At 26.5% G+C, this 24,269-nt stretch overlaps 2 protein-coding genes across 3 annotated transcripts in view; one reads left to right on the top strand and one right to left on the bottom strand.

Moving 5' to 3' along the window:
* Positions 1 to 4,714: 4,714 nt before the first annotated feature.
* Positions 4,715 to 23,238, top strand: LOC135929504 (probable serine/threonine-protein kinase DDB_G0282963). Its single transcript, XM_065466116.1, has 14 exons — positions 4,715 to 5,276; positions 6,923 to 7,373; positions 14,427 to 14,730; positions 14,992 to 15,221; positions 16,264 to 16,494; positions 16,616 to 16,796; positions 16,966 to 17,238; positions 19,357 to 19,506; positions 19,967 to 20,029; positions 20,638 to 20,802; positions 20,909 to 21,106; positions 21,249 to 21,450; positions 21,545 to 22,505; positions 22,969 to 23,238. The coding sequence occupies exons 1-14, from the start codon at positions 5,119 to 5,121 to the stop codon at positions 23,029 to 23,031; spliced, it is 3,630 nt and encodes a 1,209-aa protein (XP_065322188.1). The 5' UTR covers positions 4,715 to 5,118; the 3' UTR covers positions 23,032 to 23,238.
* LOC135922347 (uncharacterized) overlaps positions 23,226 to 24,269 on the bottom strand; it is a 49,566-nt gene continuing 48,522 nt past the window's right edge. The window contains exon 10 of one of the 2 annotated variants that reach the window (XM_065456812.1): positions 23,226 to 24,196. In XM_065456812.1, coding sequence (XP_065312884.1) covers positions 24,061 to 24,196 — 136 coding nt within the window. In that variant the 3' untranslated portion in view covers positions 23,226 to 24,060. The remainder of the gene's footprint in view (positions 24,197 to 24,269) is intronic. The other variant, XM_065456760.1, reaches the window with a different exon arrangement.

Genomic DNA, 24,269 nt, shown 5'->3' on the forward strand with positions numbered 1-24,269 from the left:
AAAGCTTGATGAGGAGGTAAAAACTTAGAGATGTTTTTAAAATGAAGTAAGCTGGATTACCCTAATATTAATTAATTTTTATAGTATTCTATAAGAAATTCTCTAAAAATGAATAAAATTATAAAATAATATATAGATCAAACCATAATTAATTGATATCACTAATTTAATCAGAGTTTATTCTATGCATGAAAATTACAAAATATTTACAAAAATATTTAGAGTTTTTAGGTAAAATTTGATCAAAAATTTTTATTTTTTTTAAAAAAATCTTCAAAGAATTTTGCTCAAAAATATTTTGAAGATTTTTTTTACAAAGGATTTAATTCAAAACATAAACAATAACAAAAATCATATTTCCAAACGAAATTCAGCCCCATATTCCTGAAATAAAACAATTAAATAAAAATTAATTACAATAATCTGAGCCCGACTCGTATAGGTTAGGTTTTCGGGGTTTCTCCCTTACATACATAGCCCATGCCAAAAAATTATTTTTAAGCCATGGTCGGGTAATTTTATAATTCCAAAAGGAAAAAATTATTCCTGCTTGAATAAAAGCAAAAGAAATAAATAAACCCAACAAAATGTTCTTTCCAGTCAATATCATAAACTAACGTTTATTCATTTAAAGTTTAATAAATCCTAAGTTAAATCAAAAAGTTAAAAAATAAAATGAAGGGGCTAAATTTATTTTATTACCGAACCTTACTTAAAAATACCAATTAAACCTTTTTCTTACTTTGCAATGTAGGCTACGGATTATTATTTGAATTTTCATAGCCCTCTAGACCTCCTAAACCAATGACGGATGCCTACCTGATAACTAAATAATCTAATAATTCAATAAGAAAATGTATATTCCCTCTAACTTGACTAGGATGGTATCCCCTCCCTCCCAAGATTTTAATAACATAATTGCACCCCCCCCCCTCCCCACCTTTACTCATATCAGAGATAAAGGACCCAACAAAGTTATAAAGTGTCGTTTTCAATATTTTAAAGGGTTTAGAATAATATAATATTAAATTAATAAATACTAAAATAGAGCGTAGATAAATCGGGTATAACTTAGATCCACACATGGAACTGCCCTAGTCCAAATCTTATACAATCAAACTCAAATGGGTAGACTCGTACAAACATTCTCATTGACCCAGCCTGGCCAGACCTTGCCTTGAAAATTTTTATTCGGGCCAAATAAATTTATTATTTTGTTTTCCGAATTTTATAAATATTATTTCTTGATTATCTCTTCGGGACCAAATTGCATAGAACTTTATTTTAGATCGAAATTAATAACCAAGTTGCGATCAATCGAAAACGGTACGCCCCCTCCCCCTTTATTATAATGTTTATTTTTTAAAGTACGAAAAATAAATAAGGAATACAACGCGTGCTAATTTAGAAATAACATCTATATTTTAATATTATTTTATTCTCATTTTTATTTGAATAAATAATAAATTTAAATAATAACTTATTTCATTATTTTTATATTATTACCTTTTTACGATTAAAAAAAATATATACTAATCAATAATTAGCCGATTTAATGTGAGAAATGTATTTTAGAAAGGAATATTTTTATTACCTTACAAGAATTTTGTTTACAGTTGAGTAAACGACAAAAAAAAATCGTTTATGTTAAATACCGATGTTGGATTCTAAAATAAATCAATTTAAATTAATTTTATGCAAAAATTTAAATAATTTGTCTTGGAAAAGAGAAAAAAAAAATTGTTTTTAAATTTAAAAGAAATTTAAATTAAAATGGAAAACTAAACATAGGTAATAGAATTTACAATAATTAAGTATATAATTATACGTTAAAAATTTTAAAGGCAATTTATGTATGATTAAAAAATAAATGAGAACGTTATGTTACCTTGCACTAAATAAATCTTCCTTTTTGTCATATTTATTTTCTTAGACATTAATTGTATTCATTTCTAGACAAAATCTAAAAAATTAAGTCAAAAATCAATATTTTTTTTTAATATTTCTTACTTCAAAATTTGTATTTTATAATTTTCTGAAGGTGCTCTTAGTAATTTTGATGGGGCACGTTTTAAAATATTATGACTAATTGTATTATATACATAAAAGGATCATTTAAAAAAATTAAAACTATACAAAGTGTCCTTTATGAAGCAATATTATAATATCCCAAATTTTCATATATTTGATTTGAACTTATCAATTAAGGCAAAAATATATTTAAATTGGTAACAATTCTTCCATAAAAATAATATAACTGTTCTAAAGTATAAAACATATATATTTTTTTACTAATTGCCACCTTTGTGAGGTTAAAAAGGCTTCAAAAATAACATAATTGTTTTTCGTAATAATCGAACATTTAGTATATAATTCTTCTGAAAACAATTATGAAAAAAAATAATATGTAGTTTGCTATTTTATTATTATATCTACCAATAAAATGCCAATATAATTTTAATTTTTTTACAGCTCTTATTTTTCCCATTTATATTACATTATAATAGGTTAAATGAGATTTCATAAATTGACTTATATTAGTTAAGTATACTCTATAATTACAATTTCATCTTTTTTTCGATCTAATCTAGAATAAATTTATCAAAAATATTATTTATCGTACAATTTAATTTCTGCCTCAAAATGCCAGTTCTTTCAGGGGTCAATATCAAATTATATAAGAGTTTTCATTTTGGGTATTAATTTTTGTAATAAGGGTGTGGCTTAAAAACATGAAGAAGGTTAATAAATAAATTTGACCTCAAAACCTGCCGTGGGCTAAGGTATATAGAGATCCAGTGATTGAGTTGCAATCTATTAAAAATCAAAGAAGAGCTACTTAATAATACAAAATATTTTATATAAAATTTTTTGTATTATATAATATATATAAATGATGGAAAATAATATTAAAAAGGTATTATCAAAAACCAAATAAATAACTAATATTATCTTCTCAATGCCATCGCCTTGCAATATTTAATTTATAATGATTAAAATTAATCTATGATCACTAATATTGGAAGTTTTATAATCTTTCTTATAGATTATTAATGTTTATTTTAAATCCCTTTCAATTAGAAACCCCGAACAACTGCATTTTTGCGTTTCCGTTCCGGTCTAGAATTGCTCCATTCCATCTTTCGGAACGTTCCAAGAAAAATATCTAAATATATTTAAATCTACATATTTAAATTAGTCTTTATTTAATCATTAAATGAATCAATCATTACATCGAAGCAATAATATATTTTCTAAAAGATTATCAATTATAATGGTTCTTTGTGGTGTTAGTTTAAATTTGAGTGTCGAAAAACAGTTCAACACTTACCTGGCTACATGGAGTTGTTAATACTATTTAGGCCAATTCATACAGGATAGAATTTTTTATTTTATTCAAACTTTTTGATTTATCTGGATGATCCGCTCGAAATTTTTTTATAGTTTATAGAATATCATCCTTTAGAAAAACATGGGTTTTTCTTTTTTATCCTTAGGCCTTAGAAACATTTCTAATTCATCATATTCTTGCTATTTTCAGAAAGTTTATCCGAATTATTTATTATATTTAAATCTTCATCCTTAAAATTTTTAATATGTTACCATGTTGCCAATAAATAATTTATAACTTTATTATTTTCCTCTTCGTTCAAATGAGATTTAAACCTAAGATATAGATATATGACAGAACAAAGTAATTAATTCATTAGCATTTATTCCCCTTTGCTGAGAGCTGAAATTAATTCTTGTGATAACAAGGAATTAATTTTTGAACCTTACTTTACATTTGGTTCTTTAACCTATAAAGTCACCTGGAAAAATGCTCTTTTTGGAATATTAAGCTTGCTTCCTTTGAGGCCACCAATTTTCTAGTTTACCAATCTTCATCGGAGAAAAAGATATCAGGGTGTACCATTTGTAAGGATTTAGAAAATAAAAGAACCTTAATGCACCTGTTTATTATAGAAATAAATAAGAAATTTATTTATAATTTCAGCCTGGAACCTTCCATAAATTTACTCAAATTTCCATTCCTCCCTGCTTTCAATATACTGGATTATTTTTTAAAGAAAATAAGTCAATAAGAGTTTTAAATGAAAATGATATCAATGAGATTTCGTTCAAGAAGTAATTTTTAAATTCTATCAACTTTGCATCAATTAAATTACTTGAACTATTTCTCTGTGGTGTATAGCAAAAATTAGACTTTTTGATGCCCTTGTATCTATAAAATTTAGTGGTCCTGCATAAAGGGGGATTATGAATTACGCCGTTGCTTTTATCACAAGTCACAAATTGCAAATGTAAACGACTTCCATTTTCTTGTTTTAAACAAAAATATATTTTTGAATAATGTTTTTTTTTAATTTTAACCGTTGGCTAAAAAAAAATACATTTTAAATTATTATTTCTTGTTTCCTATCTTTAGAATATATTTATTTACTATATTTTTTTTTTATTAAATATTTTTTTTACCTTTATAATAACAATTTTTACCTTATGTTATTTATTTATTATCTTTTAAATTATTTACTCTTATTATTTTTTATTTTTTTTTCAAGTATTGTGTTTTTTTTATTTGTAGAAAAATAAATTATTTCTTACAAATTCATTTTAATTAAAAAAAATTTTTTTTAAGCAGCCAAAAAGAAGGAAGGATTATAATCACAATCACATTATCCCATTTGCATAATTTCCTTATCTTTTGAAAATTTATATAATAAAATGAATGAACATATTTTTTTTTCTTAATTTCCTCATTAATTAAATTAAATTAATAAAAATTTGTATTTTATCAAATGCTTATATAAAATCTAAGTTTTTTTAGTTTTAAAATTCCTCAAGGAAGTGATGGATATTTAATATTCTAAATAGAAAAGGAATTTTATTTTATCTCCACATATAATACCCCCATTTCAACATTCAAGCCAAAAAATATACTATTCATCTGATACAAAGATTAAAATCCACGAAATTATGCGCATTATTTAGTAGTTATTCTAGAAATCCATTATTTTAGTATTAAAAAAAATATGCTATTTTCTTTTTATCTTAACAAAAAAGAATTTAAAAAATATATATAATCCAAATATTCTAATTCTGCTGTTATCCGCTATAATGGAGTCACGTACTTTAATAAGAGAATCACCCTTTTACCCCCATAATTATTCCAACGATTCTTTCAGGAAAGAACACTTCAAAATGGTCTACATTCCAGATTTCCAGAACGGTATAGATGGAAGAGAGACAGTTATCGATATGGAAATTGAACCCAAGTAATAATAAGCAATATAATACAAATACAAACATATATCATCAGCATAGTCTGCACGGCTCCCCGAAGAAATCCATATAAAAAATAGATACCCGGGAAACTTGTGCAAATATTAAAACTTTTACGGGACTGAACCTAAAAATCTTTTTAAAATTATATTATTGCCCGGTTGTGCTTATCTCTATTTGCATACTCCAGTTCTCTTTATTAAATGACTGTCTGAAATATAAAATAAATATACATATTCATAATATGAAATTTATTTAAATTGAATAATGTATTGGTGCCGCTAGCCTTTATCATATATGTCCATTTCGAGCTTACATTTATTTACCATATACTCACTTGATTTTGTATTTTCACATCATATATGGAGAGCGATATCGCGCTAATCTCAGGCATTTAAAGAATATATTTTTAAAAAAAAATTGATTTAGGGTGTGCTTAAAAAACATTTTTATAGTATGCTAAAAAAGGGCATTTTTACCCTTGCCTATTTAAGCTACTGTGATAAGTTAAACATAAAAAGTTTTCAAGAGATTTGAGCCCTTTTGCGCCAACTCCTAACACGCCATTAATATTTAACATACATTAACATGGCAAGACAAATAATCAGTGACATCGCTAGCTTTTCTTCTTTCTTTTTTTTTAACTTGAGGGGGCTCTTTTTAAAACCCTACAAAAATATAAAAAAATAGGAAATTTCTAAAGTGAGCAAAAAATAAAAATTCTCACCAAAAATAACTTCCTAAATTTGCAAAAAAGAGCATATTTAAAACTCAATATATTTCAGAGGGCCCTCCAAAATTTTCGGGGAGGTCCGAGCCCCTATGCTTCCTCTCCTGCTGACAGTACTGCCATGAACTGAACATGATAAAAATTCCAAAGATGTGTAAAAATTTGAATGCTTTACATTTTAAATGTAATACATTTCTTCATTTTATAATACGTATGGATGTTTTTAATAGAAATTTAGAGGCTTGTGTTGGTCTACTTCTACAAATTCAAAATATTTTTGAGACTCAATAAATATTTATTTCTTAACATAAATGAGTGTCAGTCAATATTATAAAGATGTTTTAGGCTAAATAATTTCCATATGTTTTATAGTGCGTTAAAAAAGAATGATGAAATGGAATCTCATCGAAAATTTGCTTTTCTCGCAAGTATCATTTAAGCTAATAAAAAATTTCTCTCCTGCACACATCCCTCTCCCCCAAAATCACTAAAAAGTTAATTTGTTAAAATAATGATTATAATAGATAAAAGGCATTTTTATAATAAAAAAAATGAAAAGCCATAATTATTCCTTCAAAAAATGTAACAGCCAACTTGCGATACGTGAACTTAAAGACCTCCAATAAAATTTATGGGGGAAAGACAAATCTAATAGTTTTTATCCTCCCTTTGGCAAAATACGGACTACGTCTATGAGCATCAAAATATATTTTTTTTTTCGTAAATAGGCCTAAATAATAAAAGCTAGCGATGTCACTGTTCATTTTTTTAATTAATTAATATATTTTACTTTATTTTACATATGGCCACTGATCATATTTAACTACTTCCTCAAGATTATTAGGAGATTCTATTTTACTTTTAAATGATTCAAACGTTTAATTAATTAAATATTACTACGTATTCAAGCACTCAAATCATGGATTTTCTCATCAAAATATGCTCTCTCTACCATTTGTTCCCACCTTCAGACTTCCACGTATGGGCCCCAACTGGGGTCAATGGTGCTCTCGAGGCCTGCAAAGCTAGCGCTAAAATTTCCTCCTTGTCCATGGATGCTTACAACAATAAGCCAGTTGACTTTCTCAAAATAATTCATCGCAAAACCCCCAACAAAATGGACAGTAATGGCACGATTTACACGAATAATACAAATAGATATCGGTATTCCGTTGTAGGCAATAGTTACGATGTATGCGACAACGCAAGAAATCTAACCCTGGCCAAGGGTTCGAAAAACAACCGTTACAATCTAAACGGCAATTGTCAATCTAGTCAAAAATTCTGTATGGGTAACGGAGTGGGAAATAAAGATAATTCCCCCACCTATTTGACAAAGAAGGAAATCTTACCGTTTCAGGTAAAAAATGATATACATGAATTATTGATGCTCTTTTAAAGACAATTTTCTCTTAAATTTAATTCAGCAGTGGTATGTTAAACCTATTAAATTTCGATAAAATATGATTACAATATTAAAAAAGATTATAAAATTTATTTATCCATATATTTTATTACCTTTATTTAATGATTATTTTACTTACTATGCAAAAAGGATAGACCTATGTAATTTAGATATATAATAGTATTATTAGTCATTAGGTGCATAGTCCTTTAAAAAAACATTTATTGTATATTTTAATAATTTTGTGGTGTTAAATGTTATTATAAGAAAAATATATATTCTAAATCTATAGGTTTGCATTGGGAGAATTTTAGATTATAAAACCACCCACCTATTGCCGTATTTTTTCAGTACCCATATACTTTATTTTTTTTAATCCATCCACTATTGAAAATTTTATTACCACCTGCAATGTTTAAAAAATATTTTGTATTATTTTTGAATGAAGAATTTTTTAATAAATATAAGTCTACATTGCCAATCACACTCGTTCAAAATAGTTTGGTTCGCCCACCCTAAAAACTAGTCCGCGACAGTTTTACGATTCTATCAATAGAATTTATTTAGATTTTTACAGTTTTTTTAAAGCTCGTTTTAAATTAATATAAAGATTTGGATAATTTTTTTCTTATAAAACAGAGACCTACAAAGGTCATTTTTTTGGCTCAGATTTTATAGATTTTCCATTTTCAAGCCTGGCTAAGTGTCCAATTTAAATTTTTGTGGATATTTTTTCTTCTTCTTAAACAGAGACTTAGATTTTATAAATTTTCTATGTTCAAGCTCGGGTAAGTGTCCAGTTTAAATCATTTTTTTAAATTTCTTAGGCTCAATCCGGCACACCTTTTATGGCTCGGCACGGGATTTTGAAAATTGGTCGTTTTAAATAATGCTGAAATTTTAACATGTTAGATAATCCATTATATGATTTTCCAGCTGGTAAATTAATATAGTAATTTTTAGGCTGGGCCTGGCTTTATAATAATAATTTATTATTTATAAAACAGACTTGGATTTTATATTATTTTACCGTTTCGGGCTTAACATGCATATCTGCTTAAAAAAGAGACTATGGCACTAGCTTGTGAATATGAATACGAATAAGGAATATAAGATTTAAAGATATCTATATTTCCAAAAGGTATTTTAATATATCAAAGTGATTTTGTGCTAAAATTGCAAAATCATTTATTAAACCTTTTAATCTAGACTCAAATCTGATATATTTGAGCAGGTTTCAAGGATCAAGATATCGTCTGCTTTTCAAAAATGTATATATGACTGTTTAACTATTGATATGGTTCGAAATGTTTGATTTTTAATACATTAGGAAAGAATTTTTAGTGCCTTCCCCTTTATTATTCTTATACAAGGTTTTTTCGGCTTTCTTGTAAAAAAAACCTCGCGCTTATGCGAGGAGGGGCCTCGCAACGTGCGTTCTCCTTAGGACGATGAATGATCATCTATTTTTTGTTAATATTCTATTATATTTAATAATCTGAAAAATGTATAATTTTATTGAAACAATATTTTTTTGCTGATTCTTTACGAACTAACAAAATCTGGTTAAACAAAATATCCATTAAAATTAGGCAATATGCTTTTTCGATTTTGATCTGCAATCTTAATAAATATGGAGTTGAGGAGATATATTTAAGATGTATTATTTCATCATTTATAGATCAATCTAATAACCATCAAATAATTTCCTGCATGCTTATGCTTCATTTTAAAAATGCGCCCTTGTCTATATTGTGATAAGGATTCCTCGATGCTCAAATTAAACATTTATATGCTATTTCTTTTTGAGAATGTGAAATTTTATGCTTTTCTTGTGATATATTTATTTGACAATGTAATTAAAATAAAATCCATTATTTAATGATTAAACAAAAATTATATTAGTTCAAACAATTTAATATTATAATAAATATAGGATATTGAACTTATTTTTATTTTAATTATTATAATACTTTATCAATTATCTTTTTATTTTTAAAAAAAGGTCCGAACTATTCCATCATGTTAAATGCTAATATCTTTGATAATTAAGTTGATATTATATTATATTTAATAATTGACGAAATTAGGTTCTAGTTATATATGTAATTAATAAAGTATTAGGGGATTTCAAAAATTAATCAAAATTTTACACGTGAGGATGAATAGTTAATAATTCAGGGCAATCAATCATTATTTCTAACTTACTACAGCTAAGACAAATAGGTTATACGAATCTAAAATTTAGTAAAATATCTGCACCCTAGGGTTTGGAATACTAATAAAAAATAGCAGTATAGTTTATTTATGCGTTATTGTCATTACGAACAAGTTACTATTTCAAAAAATTAGAGAACGGCATTACTTGAAAAATGACCTATTTTTTACGTCGCTCGTCTATATTTTAATCATTTTTGTTTTAATAAAGTTTAGGTGGAATATTTATATTAAGAAATATAAAAAAATCAAATATTAATTGCAAAACTTAAAAAAAATTATACGGATATCTCATAATTTTTATTGGTCTATTCATTCCCAAGATACAAAAAACTCTTTTCATGATGACTCGGATGATGAACTATCAAAATTATTTTAGACAAAAGATACATCTTTAGAAAAGAAAATCTTAATAATTTCCACGTATTAAAACCCTGTTTATACCCTGTGATCCTCATCAGCTATTAAACCGGTATCAATGAAGCAAAGCGTTACTGATAGATAAAAGATTTTATTAATTTGAAAAACAATCACCCTCAAAATCGTTAAAATTTTTATATTTATAACATAATATATAAAAAGATTCTGGCAAATTTTATATTTATTTGGATTTTGGGATTTGTGTAATAAAAACACTATATATCGATTGATTAAATAAAAGGTAAACAATTTATTTGCATTAACAAAAAATAAAGTAACGGGCTACTTTAAATATCAAGGTAACGGTGCGGCGTTACTTAACCTTTTTGCGGAGTAGAACATGAAATGTAATAACGTTACTCTTTTTTGAGTAACGTGGACAGCTTTATAAAAAAATAAGTAAAAGGTCTATTTCATTATTTAAAACTTATTTATAATCATATATTTTTTATTTTAAGTGATTGGATTTAGCATGATGTTTGCAAAACCCGACCCAATCCGAAAACCTAGACCCATGGGTTAGGTTGGGATTGGTTTACAAATATTTTTGTTATAATTTTGAATTTGATCCGTGTTATCAATAACATGGTTTATTTTACACATTATTTTACAATTTTGTTCATTTTATGATTATTTATTATAACATATACTTAAAAAAACATTTTAGGTTATATATATTTTTTATATTATGATTTTCGATATGACATTAATTTTATGTTCCGGTTGGGTCCGATTAAAAGGCTTCATATCCGGTTTGGTCGAAATTTTATTTTATCACTTGCAGGTAGGTTTAGTCGTTTATTTTAATTTAATTTTTAGTCATGATTATAACGGGGTTAGCGATAATACTCTTCCTATTCCTAGCCCTTTATAAATATCATGTATTATATTATTGTACAAATAAATTTATAAAAGATGATGATATTGAGATTTTTTTTTATATTACAAATAAGAATTAATATTCTTAAAACCTAGATTTAGATATATTTTATTTTAATGATTTTCTTCGAATCCTCACTAGGTATATTGTATATGTTCTAGTGAAGTCATTGATTTGAACTAACCTTACGACATATTGGCATATATATATATATATAATTATCCCAATTTTTTTTAAAACTCATAAATGGAACTTTATTATTAAAAATATTATGTGAATTTTTTTGACCCACGTCCCTCCGTTTTCCCCAAACCGAAATCATAAAGGCCTATTTGCTACGAGCATGAAACTTATGGATATATAATGTCGATTGATAGTCATGTTTAAACTATACAATTTAAGTGGATATTATTCCTATGTTTTTAATTTTGAAATGTAACATGAAAGGTATTCATTAATAAATTTTTGAGCTCATGAAATTTTTTTCTATATACTTATTTATTATATAATTTAAATTGCTTTATTAAATAACAAAATAATAATTGATTAGAATATAATATATAATATATACTATGTATTTATTATATTATAAATATAATAAACTCTAAAAAAGCAATATAATGTAAATTTTGATATTTATGATTTACCAATTAGTATTACAAACAAACCAGGCTCATACGCAGCGGAGGAGGAAGGGGCAAAATCCCCCCCCCCCCTCCCCTCAAGCCAAGAAAATTTTCAAAACGAAAAAGACATTTCTTCAGAAGCAGACAGATTATTGGCCACAATACTTTAAACCCAAATAATTTTTTACTTTCGAATGCATAAACAAATTATTTAATTACACCTGTATTTTATGTAAAATTTTTGAATATAATGACATCGATTTGATTGAAACTATGAGAATAGCTGAACACTGGAACTTAAGGAAGTTAGGGAAAATCGACTGAAAATTCAAGCCCATCGTTCCAATATTAATATAGAGTCAGTGGAAGAATACTATAAAATAAACTTCTTTATTCCCCTCTTGGATACTTTTATTATTCAAATGAAAAGGTTCTTGATTCATTAGTTATCACTTACGAATCTGAAAATATTATCGCAGAATCCTTCTGAATCTATTTCAAATTTTAATAGAGAAAATAATTAAACATTTAACAGATTTTTATTATAAGGATATTAAAGTATCCCATGATGCATTACTGACTAAATAAAAACTATAGTATAAAAGGTTAACTACACTTGATAAATTCCCAAAAAATGTTATAAATGTTTTGCATTATTTCAAACAACTATTTTCCTATAATATATTAAAATTATTATAAAACCCTTTCCACCATTGAATGTACATTTTCTTCTTTATTAAAAAAATAACAAAATAAATGAGAGGTACTATCTCAGAAAATAGATTGAATGGGTAAGCCCTTTATGCATAGGGTTTACACTAGTGATCTGTATCGGGCCTAATTTTTCAAGCCCGGCCCGAAATTTTTTTAAAAAAGTTTTGCCCGGCCCGGCTCGAACCCGAAAATTTTTAAAAGAATTATGCCGGCCCGGCCCGAACCCGAAATTATTTTTGAAAAAATTTACCGGCTCGGCCCGAATTTATTATAAATATAGAAATTAATTTTTATAAAACGATATATGTTATATGGCGTCTAGTTTTTATAAATAAAATCAAATATTTTTATTTTACATAAAAAATTCAACATAAAATTGATAAATTTACATATATTTAAAAAAATATTAGGCCCGACCCAGCCCGAGCCCGATTTTTTTAAAAAATAGGTCCGGGTACGGGCCGGGCCTACTTTTACAGATCTCTTGTTTATACCAAGCGCTAAAGAAATCATGAAATCATTGAAAAATTAGCTCAATCCCAAAGAAAATTGAATTTCACATAATAAATTTATACTTTGTAAGTTTATATACATGCAATAATACTTAAGAATATTTTTATGCATTACTCTATATTTCCAATATTTAAATTTTTTTAAATATAATTTAAATTTATACAAATTTTAAATGCTTAAAAAATTAATATTTTTTTTATAGTACCTTTTCGAGACTCTTATTTTTTAGATAGTCACTATTGCTAGTCCTAATAAATATCTAAAACTCAAGATATTTTTGAATAACTCCTAGAATTTTTTTTAAAATCCCCTCAGCCCCTATAAAAAATTCCTGCGCACGCACCTGAAACAAACTTATATGCACATGTAGTATTGGGATATATGGAAATGTGAAATGTTTTAGTTTGATCGAGATATTTTAAAAAGAATCTTTTTTCCTTTTATATAAATGAAAATGAAATTGCTAGGTGAAGATTAAGTTTATTTTTAATGGCAAACAGAAAGATGTTCTTTGATAGATTTAGAAGCTTATAAAACTTTTATTTGTCTATTTTCATATAAATAAGTATAACTTTGTTTCTTATGCAATTTAATGAATAGATTTGATAAGTTTTTTATATTATACTTATTTTTATACTGCAGTCAAAAGGGTGTTCCTTTATAGATTTGTAAGCTTGTATGCATGTAATATTTGTACTTTTTAAGCCTGATTAAACTTTTATTATAATGTTATATACGTATTGTTTTTAAATAAATATTTTATTTTAATGTTATTTAAATTTGATTTTATGTTAAATTAATTGAATACATAAAATCGGTTTCAAATTTAAAAATATTTTGGTAATCTGACTATAGTATATAATTAGTCTTGAATAGACTTATTATTCTTTGTTTTGTGTAAATCAGAGAATAGAGATCTGAAAGTGACTTTTTTGATCCGACCTTTGCTAAGAAAACATCTTAACGACCCGACCTAACTCGATTACAGACCTCTATTAGGGAGTTAAAATAGTATCATTTTAGAAATCGGGCCGGCTGAACCTAAAAATATTTTTTTTTGCAAAACCTGGCTGGGTCTTACTAAAAATAAAAATTATAATTGTTAAAATATATTTAAATTACATAAATTAACCACTTGATAAATCATATGATGGATATTTAATTCTAATATTTTATTTTACTTTCCCTTTGACTGTTTACAATATAAAATTATTCAAAATCACTTTTAAAACCATTTGTTGTGAAAATTTATAAAAAATATATAAATCTGGTCCAGATAAAGGAAATTAGGAGTGTGAAATTTTATACATCTAGGCTGGGCAATATTTTAGATTCGGACCGGGCCTAAAACTGTTAGTCTCAAGATATATAATATGATACCATGGAAAATTTTAAAATTTTTATAATAGTAAGATTTTTTAAACACAATTTATTTTTCTCATTATTGGGTAAGGACACATATACTTACTAGTGGCTTGAAAATCTTTCCTCTTTCCCACAAGATAAGACTCTTTTAATAAAATAAAAAATTTTAAAAAAATCCACAAAATGTAGTTTTAATTTTTCAAATGAGGGTTTTTTATTACCCCATGAGGGCTCTTTTTTCACGCCACATATCTTTACCGTTATATTTTACAGATGACACAAAGAGTATTGGTTAATATTTTGCCAATGGCTCTTAGAAAAAAATACGTAGTTCGAGCTAGTCTAGATGAACCCTTGAGGATTATAATGGATAGGGTTTGTTCCGAATCGGCTAAATTCAATCCTTCACAATGTCGATTCGTATTACCCGAAAACAACCAAGGTAATCTAGTGATAGATGCGGGTCTCGTTGACGATGTAATATACAAAACCCTGGACCTGGAATTGAGTATGAGCCAATATCGACTCTCAGCCGAGTTGTACCTACTGCCTTCGCCTCAAGCCCAGGCATCTAAAAGTAAGAGATATATTTAATCTCCTGTACATACATTCATATAAATAAGAGCGGACCCGAGCTAATTTGTTAGTACAATTCAATAGGGCCTGATTTTTTAAAAAAAAGAGTAATATTAAATTCAATCATCTTTTGAAAAATTTATTAATCATATTATATTTCCATCAGAAATACAAAAATGATATTTTATAAATTATGTTTTTTAAATTGTATCATGATAATAAAATCAAATTCATAGCGACTATAAAACTATTATATTTGAAGCTCTCCCGTCACATCAAAATTCTCTTACCTTACCATCTTCAAATCCCTACTGCCCATCTATCAAGGGTGAAACTTTAAATAAATCTTTGATATCCCAGCCACTTGTCAGTGCCAAATTTCGAACTATGCCAAATACTAGCGAAAAATCTAACGTAATTTATGACAAGATTCTTAACCATTCTAAAAATACTAAGCAATCTAATCATCAATTCGACACCTTGTCATCCCAAGTTTATATAATATTATATATATAAATTTTAAGATAAAATAACGGCATTGCTAGCTTATCACTTTTTGGGGCACGCTCTAATTAAAGACAGGCATGCTTAACACGCATTCTAGCCATATATTGAAAATATATGGTTAATTTTACTTTTAAATTATATTTTGCATATTTTTATTAAATAATAATTATTGATGATTTTAATCGTTAGAGATTTTTGAAATTTGTTTTTGAAGTATTTTGTGAACGAGTCGCAGACATTATTGTTTAATTTATCGTTTTATTAATATCAAGAAATTATTTTACAAAAAGAAAAATCAGATATATCTAAACTATAAAAAATTCAACATTATTTTAAACATAAAAAAGATTAATAAAGATTTTTAAAATTATTTTACAGGAAAAAATAAAGTATATCTAAACTATAAAAAATTCGTCCCTTTTATAGGGAAAATAAAAGGCGCAATTATAAATTAAAATTAAATTGGCGCAAAGTGAAAAAAAGAACGTTTTTGTGGAATCGAGTTGTGTTAGTTTTATCGTACATAATTGGGGATAAAACCTACCCCCCTAAACTTCCCGAAACTCAAAATATACCTTGGGATGCAGGGTGGTCTCCCGGACCCAACGGTCTAACTCATATTTTTGGATCACCTTACTGAGGACTCCTAAAGTAAGAAATCCAGTAAAGTGAGAGAAAACACAAAAGCCATATGTTTTATTGTCACTGTGTTTAATTTAAAACAAAAGAAGGACCAAAAAGAGAAACCTTTTTTTTAACTTTCATTTTATTGTAAACAAAGGAGGGGTATTAAAAAAAACTTTATTTATCTTTAACATAAACAAAAGAGGGGGATTAAAAAACTTTTTCATCTTAACCATAATAAAAGAGGAGGATAAAAAAAAACTTTTTTTCCATCTTTAACAGTTTTATTGACTATTCTTATGAATCCACTATGCTTAAATTTGTTAATATAAATTATAAATACAAATATTATTCAATTTTTACCAAAAAAATTTTCAGTTGTTTTTTTCTGGGTCTATCTTAGAAATCGTTTTCGAATTCCTCTTCATCCTCGATAACTAATGCCTCAACACCATCTTCCCCATCACTAAGCTATTCCGTGAACAATAAAAGTGACAAAAATGACACGAACAACATTGGTAAAACCTTCTCTACTGACGGGGATAAAATCGATGGAAGAAATAAGAATAGCGGGCATTATAGGAGGAAGGCTCCCTTGCCTCCCATACCTAACGATTTAGAGGAAAATAAATTGGTTAGACTTCTAAACATTACATATTATATATAAATAGAAACAATATTTATTTTAAAATAAATATTCACTATATGATAATAGATAAGAATTCACAAAAATTTTTATCCATTTTTTTCTCCAGGACACGGTTTTATCCGATGATCACAGAAATTTTAACAATGATGGAAATTATTGCATTCTTAATCCGAAATCTAAACAGAATTATGAACACAAAAATCATGCCACCGGCAAATACTTAGAAGATGATGATGGATCGTGCACGTCTTCTGGATATCACGGATCCTCTAACAGTCCCTCCCCTTGTACCAGCTATAATTTTTTTAAATAATTTTTCCTTATAGTTTTATTTATATATTTTTTTTCAAATATTAATTTTTAATATAAGAAATGTAAACTAAATTCAATCCAAAATGCATTTTAAAAAACTTGATTTTTATAATCAGAGAATAATTATCTGTTTAAAATTCTTAGTATCATCCGACCTCATCAAAAATGAAGCTATAAATTACGAAGGAACTGAATCTCGACCCGCTAAATCAACCAAGAAAAAATCAGCTCCTAAACCACCATTGATCGAATCTTCCATTAAATCGTCTACCCATCAAAATGAGAATATACCCGATAGATACGAACCAAGCAATACTAATATTTCTCTAATAGGTGTTTCTGGAACTGAAATTAACGACGAAAATCTGGTTGTCGATAGCTTATACGATATAATCGATGAAAATAGCATAGATCAAGGTGAATTTTTTTACCTAGTTAAAAATAGTTTTTTTAAAATAAAAATGAAACTTTTCAAAAAACGTGAAAAAAACTCTCGAGTCCTGCTCAGTCTGAAATTTTTACTCGAATAATATAAATTTAACATATTTATTTGTATAAAGCTATGATAAAATAAAAATCATTAATTGCTTTGTCCTTAATTCCAGAGAATATTTCAATTAGTGTGATATAGGCCTATTCAAAAACGAATTCGAATCGAATAGTGCAGTATTCATATTCGATTCTTTTAAACGAATCGAATAATTTACTATTCGTATTCGTACGAATAATAAAATCTACTATTTTTATTCGATTCGAATTATTCGAATATTTGAAATTAATTTTCTTAATAAAATATATCACTTAAATATATTGACAAATTTATTTATTGCAAATTTGATTTATTATCATAATCTGATAATAAAAAATATGTAATCAATAATCTGATGATAAAAAATATGTAATCAAGTTATAAACTAAATTAAAATGTATATTATTTATTTAATTCATAATTCTAAGCCAATTTTTAAGGCAAAGAGTTTTTCTTATACTTTCTTCCTTGGTTGACATTCGATTTTTTGACAACAAATTAGTTCCAACTAAGAAAAATCTTTCACAAGCAGTTGATGTTCCTTGTATAGATAGGTAATCCCTAGGTGTGAATGAAATCTATCATAATGATTAATAAGAAGGAATGTTATTTTGCTTTAACATATAATAATCCTCTTGAAATGATTCCAAGCACCCTTTTCACCGTCTTAATTGATTTGATATTGATCCCTTATAATCGCTCTTTTTGTGAGGAAATTTTGTCAAATTCAACATTAAGCATAACTATTTCATCAGAAGCATTCTCCTCTAACATAATTAGGCTATTAACAATAATTTATTATAGAGATGATTATATTCTTGTATACCTTTGGTTCGTGTAATTTTTTAATATAATTTATTATGAGATTCAAAATATAAACTTCTCGTGAGATTCGAAAAATACGGCAAATAAAAATTGAAATATTGCTTTAATTTTCACTTCAGAGATTTTTTTAAATTTGTGGTAGTCTTTTTATAAACACATTTTCTGTCAGATTGGAAGGTCATCAAATAGAAATGACAAATGTTAGTTTTATTAAAAGCAATTTATTAAATATTCCAAATATTTCGTTTTATTCGAATAATTCGTTTTATTCTAACTGAATAAATAATTATTCGTACTCGGATAAAACAAATAATTTATTATTCGTATTCGTAATTTATTCAAATCGAATATTCGAATTTTTTTTGAATAGGCCTAGTGTGATGTATACATTTTTCAAATTCGTGAACCCGTTCGTTTTCATTCAAATTTAAAAATGTTTAAAAAATAGATTTTTTAATATAAATAAATGCATATAATTGAATTTAATCTCTTTTTTTTTTAATAGAATATAAAGTGTAAAGAATATAGAAATTTGTTGAAAATATTTGCAGTTTTATCATTTGTTTCTAAATATTTCGATAAACAATCATCGTCCGAACCACTAACCCTAAAAAAAAGTTCTAGAATTGACTGTCTATCCTGAAGCTTCTACTTATCTTGGTTTCTTTAAATGTTATTTTTTTGTTATAAGTATAGAATTGATAATTATAAATATAACTTTTATCAATCCCTTATATTAACGTATCTAATAGTGGTTTTCAATAAGTTAAGCATTTTTTTAATTTGAATAATAATATCGTTATTGTTGGCGTCAAATAACCCATCATGTTATCTTTACTTTTTATAATGGAAAACGCGGCATTATAATATTTTTTATATAATTCGTTTTTAGTTTTAAAATTGAAATACTTATTGTAATTAGCCATGGCAAAGATATGCAAAAAATTTAGAATATTTTAAATTCTAAAAAAATTTAGATTATTTTAATTGCATATTTTTAACAATTTAAACTTTTTTAATTGAACCAACGTAAAAAAAGAAAAAGAATACATTAACGTTTAAAATTTGCTTAAAATAAAAGGGATGCAGTTTATCGTGTTTTTTTCACAAAAGAACTAACTTTATTCATGAATTAAGTAAGGACATTCATTTTTGAAATTGATTTTATTACTGAATAAAAGCTGGCCGTTGTCATTTCGAAGATTTCCAATGCGTTCAACCCGAATTTATAAAAAAGGAAATTAGCTTTTGTGACCAGGAAGGAGTTAATAATCACTGTGATAACAATCTGATAAATTACCGTGAAAGCACTTATTTAGAAACACCATCAAGTTTATTTTAAAAATTATATTTTAATAAATTCATTATTATCTATAACTTATTAACCTGGAGGACGTATTAATGACTATAAAATTATTTATGAAACAAGTACTGAAAAAATGTCTTTCTTCTACTAATACTGCAAAAATGTTACAGTAGTGTTAAAAAGTTTAGTTTTTACGATTGTGAACTCTAGCTGGAGTCGTAAAATACTACTTTGAATTGAACGGCTCAATGAGCCCATGAGTTAGCTCTTGAAATGGTCTGTTATTACATGAGAAAAATATTAAACTGATTGTGAAAACGTCTCTAGAACTAATTCATACGGCTCATTGAGTCGCTCAATTTGAAGTGAGTTTTACAAAACTTGAATAGAATTTAGGCTAATTTGACACGGCTTAGCCGTTTAACAACACTACTTACAAATAAATATTTTTATAGCTTCTTAGTTTCTAATCATTATATATATAGATCATACCGAAAATATCTATGAAAATTTGGAGGATACATTAAACTCTTACGATATTATGAGAGGTAAAATAATTTTTAAAAATTCTTGATATAATTAGGTCGGGTTAGGTTAAATGTTGGGGGTTTTTTAAGGGCAGCCAAATTAATTTTTGCCCCAGGCCTGCAAAAGACTTTGTATCGCCATGGAAAGGGGGGTGCTAAGAACCCTTTTGCCTCTCCTCATTCTGTTGATAATGCAATTAAATGAATTAGACTGTGCGGATATCTACTATTTAAAAAAACCCGATCCGATATAAAATATTTAATGAGTCATATTCAATCATAAACATTGCCCCTTTGGGGGAAATAAAAAGAATACACTCACATTCGTGATAATGCACCAAATATACCCTTGGGCATGAGAAACATAATTTCAAAGGGTTTCTTGTTTAGCCCTTTACATTTTTTAAGCAAAAAATATTGATTTTTTATGACATTGGTTCAAGGATAGGTGGTATATAGAAATCCAATTCAAATATCAGACCAGTTTTGTATGAATATTGAAAAATATCGGATCAGTTAAAAATTTATTAATCAGCACAGCCCTCTAATAAATCCTATTATATAACAAATAAGTTACATATATATTTACAATTGATTATGCACCATAAATTCAAAACTATATATAATAGGCGAAGAAAATAGCTCAATAATGTTGGAGGGTAGCAACTTATATGCAAATAGCATGGATAATTCCAATTCTAGTCTAATAAATATGAATTCATTTGTATCTCAAGCTATATACTCGGAAATATGTAGAGTCAATAAATCCTCCAATAATCAATCTGATCATCAAGGTTGTAACCTTATTTTTATAAATATTTAATCTATTAAACTTTTATATTTATAAAAAAAAATTATAATAAAACTTATGCTTAATAAATCCCTGAATGTATTTGGTAGATTACGAAAATAACTATGAAGAATTTATAACGGCCCATGATGATGAAGTGTTTAGCGAGCGAGATATCGTTTTCAACAAATATGAAGATGGAGCAAATGAAATATTATCTCTAGGAATTAATCACCACGAAATTCCCATCAACAACTTAGAAAGCTCCAAGGGCAATACAAATAACATCTATCAAAAACAATACACTGGTAGTAACCAGACCTTCTTAATTAATTATATTGAGTTTAATTTAACATTTTTATTTTATTCCATGGCAAATTAAATTTGGTCGGTTAAATTTTGGAAATCTTTTGTAAAAAATATAATAAATTAAAAAATTGACATTTATAGATGATTCTCTAAAGCAAAAAGAAGTTAAAAAAAACATAAATGGCGTGGATACGGAGGTGCAAATGAGGCCAAAAAACTCGAAACCTTTAAATACAATACAGGACGATTCTCAAGCAAAATATAAAGAAACCGAACTTAAAAAAAGACATACCTTTTTTCGGTTTAGAACCTCGGATGCTAGCGAAGTAGTTCGGAAATCAAGGTATTTACTAGACCATTTTTGATATGTTAAAACAAGGCCATTCAATATTTAAAAATATATACGACATTTCTAAATATTTATCAAATCTAATAAGAGATGAACAACATGTTACATCGTTTCAAAACCCTTGTCCAAATGAAGCTTTTGCAAACAAAGGATTTAAAATTAATGGTGATAGCTCGCAAATGGCGTTAGATAGATCTATAAATGCTTCTATAATATTGAACAAGAAAAAGGAAAGACCGTGGACACTGACAACGCTTTTTAAATCATCCAATTCGACCAATAATAAATATGATATTAACTCAAGCTCCATTAACATAAATAAACCAAAATGTGTTTTGAACAGTGAGTCTTACAAGGTACATAGAGATAATTCAAGTTTTAACGATAATGTCACAAAATCTACTAATAAAATGGAAGATACTACAGCTGATTTAAAACAACGTGCCGAAGAGAAATGTATAGAAAATATTGTCGATTATAAGACAAATGGCCAGATTATATTTTCTACTTATGCTCAAAATAAGGAGGTAAATTTTTTAGGTGTCAATGAAAAATATAAAGAAACAAAAATCTTTTCACCCAGTAAGATTGATACATCTGAATCCCCCGACATGCGCGATACAAAACCGACCGAAAATAATCAATTGTATAAAGCGCAATCAATCACGATATTTGATAACAATGACCACCCCGTAAACTGCGAGACGATTAACAGATACACGTCGTTTTTCAAATCCCCTTCCTTCAAATCTTCCCTATATTCCAAATTCAATTCTATTCAATTATCCCTGACTGATTCGGGATCTTCGAGCACATCCTCCTCTTCTGATAACGCGGAACTTAATTCCAGCGAATATGATAATAACAAACAAAATTTTTTTAATGGGGTTAATAATGACTTTAAAAGTATTAAAGTATTAAAAGGATTCGGAAATTTACCCATAGTTGGAACTCATCAAAAAGGAATTCAAGATCTGGATTTAAATCCACAAGATAGGGATAAGCTTCTGATTCAAATTAGGACGTGTGGGGGAAAGGATATGCTAAAAGTATTTTATTACAAATTAAATATACTGTTCTTTAATATTAATTATTTTTTAAAATCAGCTGCCTGCAGAATTATCTTTTCCCCATTTTCAGTATGGAGAAGGGGGGGGGGGGTTGAATTTGGTTATCACATTAATTATTATGACCAAATATGAATATCAAAATTTTATCGATAAAGCTTTAAAAATTTATGCTAGATCAATATAAACTTGATAAAAATCAAAATAAATCTAGATAGAGGTGGAACAATAGAAAAAATTAGTTAAGGGAGACCGTTTTCTATAACAGCTTCTTAAATATTACTTCCTCGTTTATATGGATAAGTCGCTTTATGAACAAATATTTTTTATATATTAGGTATAGTTTAAATGATTAGAGTATTGCCAAAAGAATGAAGGTTTATAGAAATACCGATTAATATATATAATTTAAATATATTTTCTTGAACAAAATATATATAATCAGAGGACTTCAACACTTAAAAAAGACAAATTTACAATATATCAATCAACCGAAAAAAATATATGATCATAAGTGAAATCACATAGTACATATTCCTACAAAAAAATCTATATAGGTGCTTTCGATTTTTTTTTATAATCTCATTGTAAAACATTTTAGTTTATTAATTTATATTTTAAGAATTATAATGATAATATAAACTTTTCCCACTTATATATTACTACCAAAAATTCAAAAGTTGCGTTTATATAATTATGATGTATTAAATTCCAATTATTTATATTATAATTAAAAAAAAATTTTTATATTTACATGAGTTTACGGAATAAAGTTAAAATCCGATAAAACATAAATAATTTTTTTATTAGTATGAAAAGTAATAGATATATTATACATATTTATTTTTATTATAATTCTCTTGATCGAAAAATATTTAAAAAATTTTTACAATAAATAAGGGTTAATCATAGCCATAATAAATGAATAATAAATTGTCTAAGAATTAATATATAAATAGCTATTATATATTAAATCAATTATATATGTTAGCGGCAATGTGTTTTTCCCGGCATTGTGTTATTTTTTCAACTTACAATTATTTTTTGAGAGCGATTTTTTTATAAAATCTGATTTTACCGGAAATGTATCATATTATATTTGAAATACTTACCCTATGAATTTAGACAATTTTGCCATGAACTTTTGAACTCAATATAATTTATATTCGTTTTTCCATAGATTTTTTAAATGACTCAAAAGTTAAAGGTAAAATTATCTACAATTCCTAATATAGGTATTCAAACATGATGGAATACATTTTCGGTAAAATCATATATTTAAATTTTAAAAAACGTGGTAAAAAATGAAACATTGCCGTTAACATATATAATAACGGGAAAGGAAAAATAATTTCCCTTATTTAAAATTAAGTTAGACTTAAAAATCCAATGGTTATATTATATAAACTTAACTTTAATATAATAAAAAAATAATGTGAAACTATAAACCATTTTAAGCACTCTGAGTTTTGAGATTATTTATATTAAATATGAATAATCAAAAGATCATTTAAAGTTATGGGTTTTAAAGGAGCTTTCATTTAAAAGCCAAAGCTTCTAAGATTTTAATATCGAAAATGTCGGTACGAGCAAGTTGAGGACTCTCAAACGTTTGGCAAGCTTGAGTTGTACCCTTATCGAGGGAATTGTTGAACTGTAGAGCATGCCCTTTTCTATATGAAGAATTGTGTGTACAAACAAAAATAGTTTTAATAAAAGCATAAGCATGCCAATTGGTAATTATGT

The sequence above is a fragment of the Gordionus sp. m RMFG-2023 genome, chromosome 1 (genome assembly GCF_954871325.1).
Source record: "Gordionus sp. m RMFG-2023 chromosome 1, tfGorSpeb1-WG-v2, whole genome shotgun sequence".
NCBI classification, from domain to species: domain Eukaryota; kingdom Metazoa; phylum Nematomorpha; class Gordioida; order Chordodea; family Parachordodidae; genus Gordionus; species Gordionus sp. m RMFG-2023.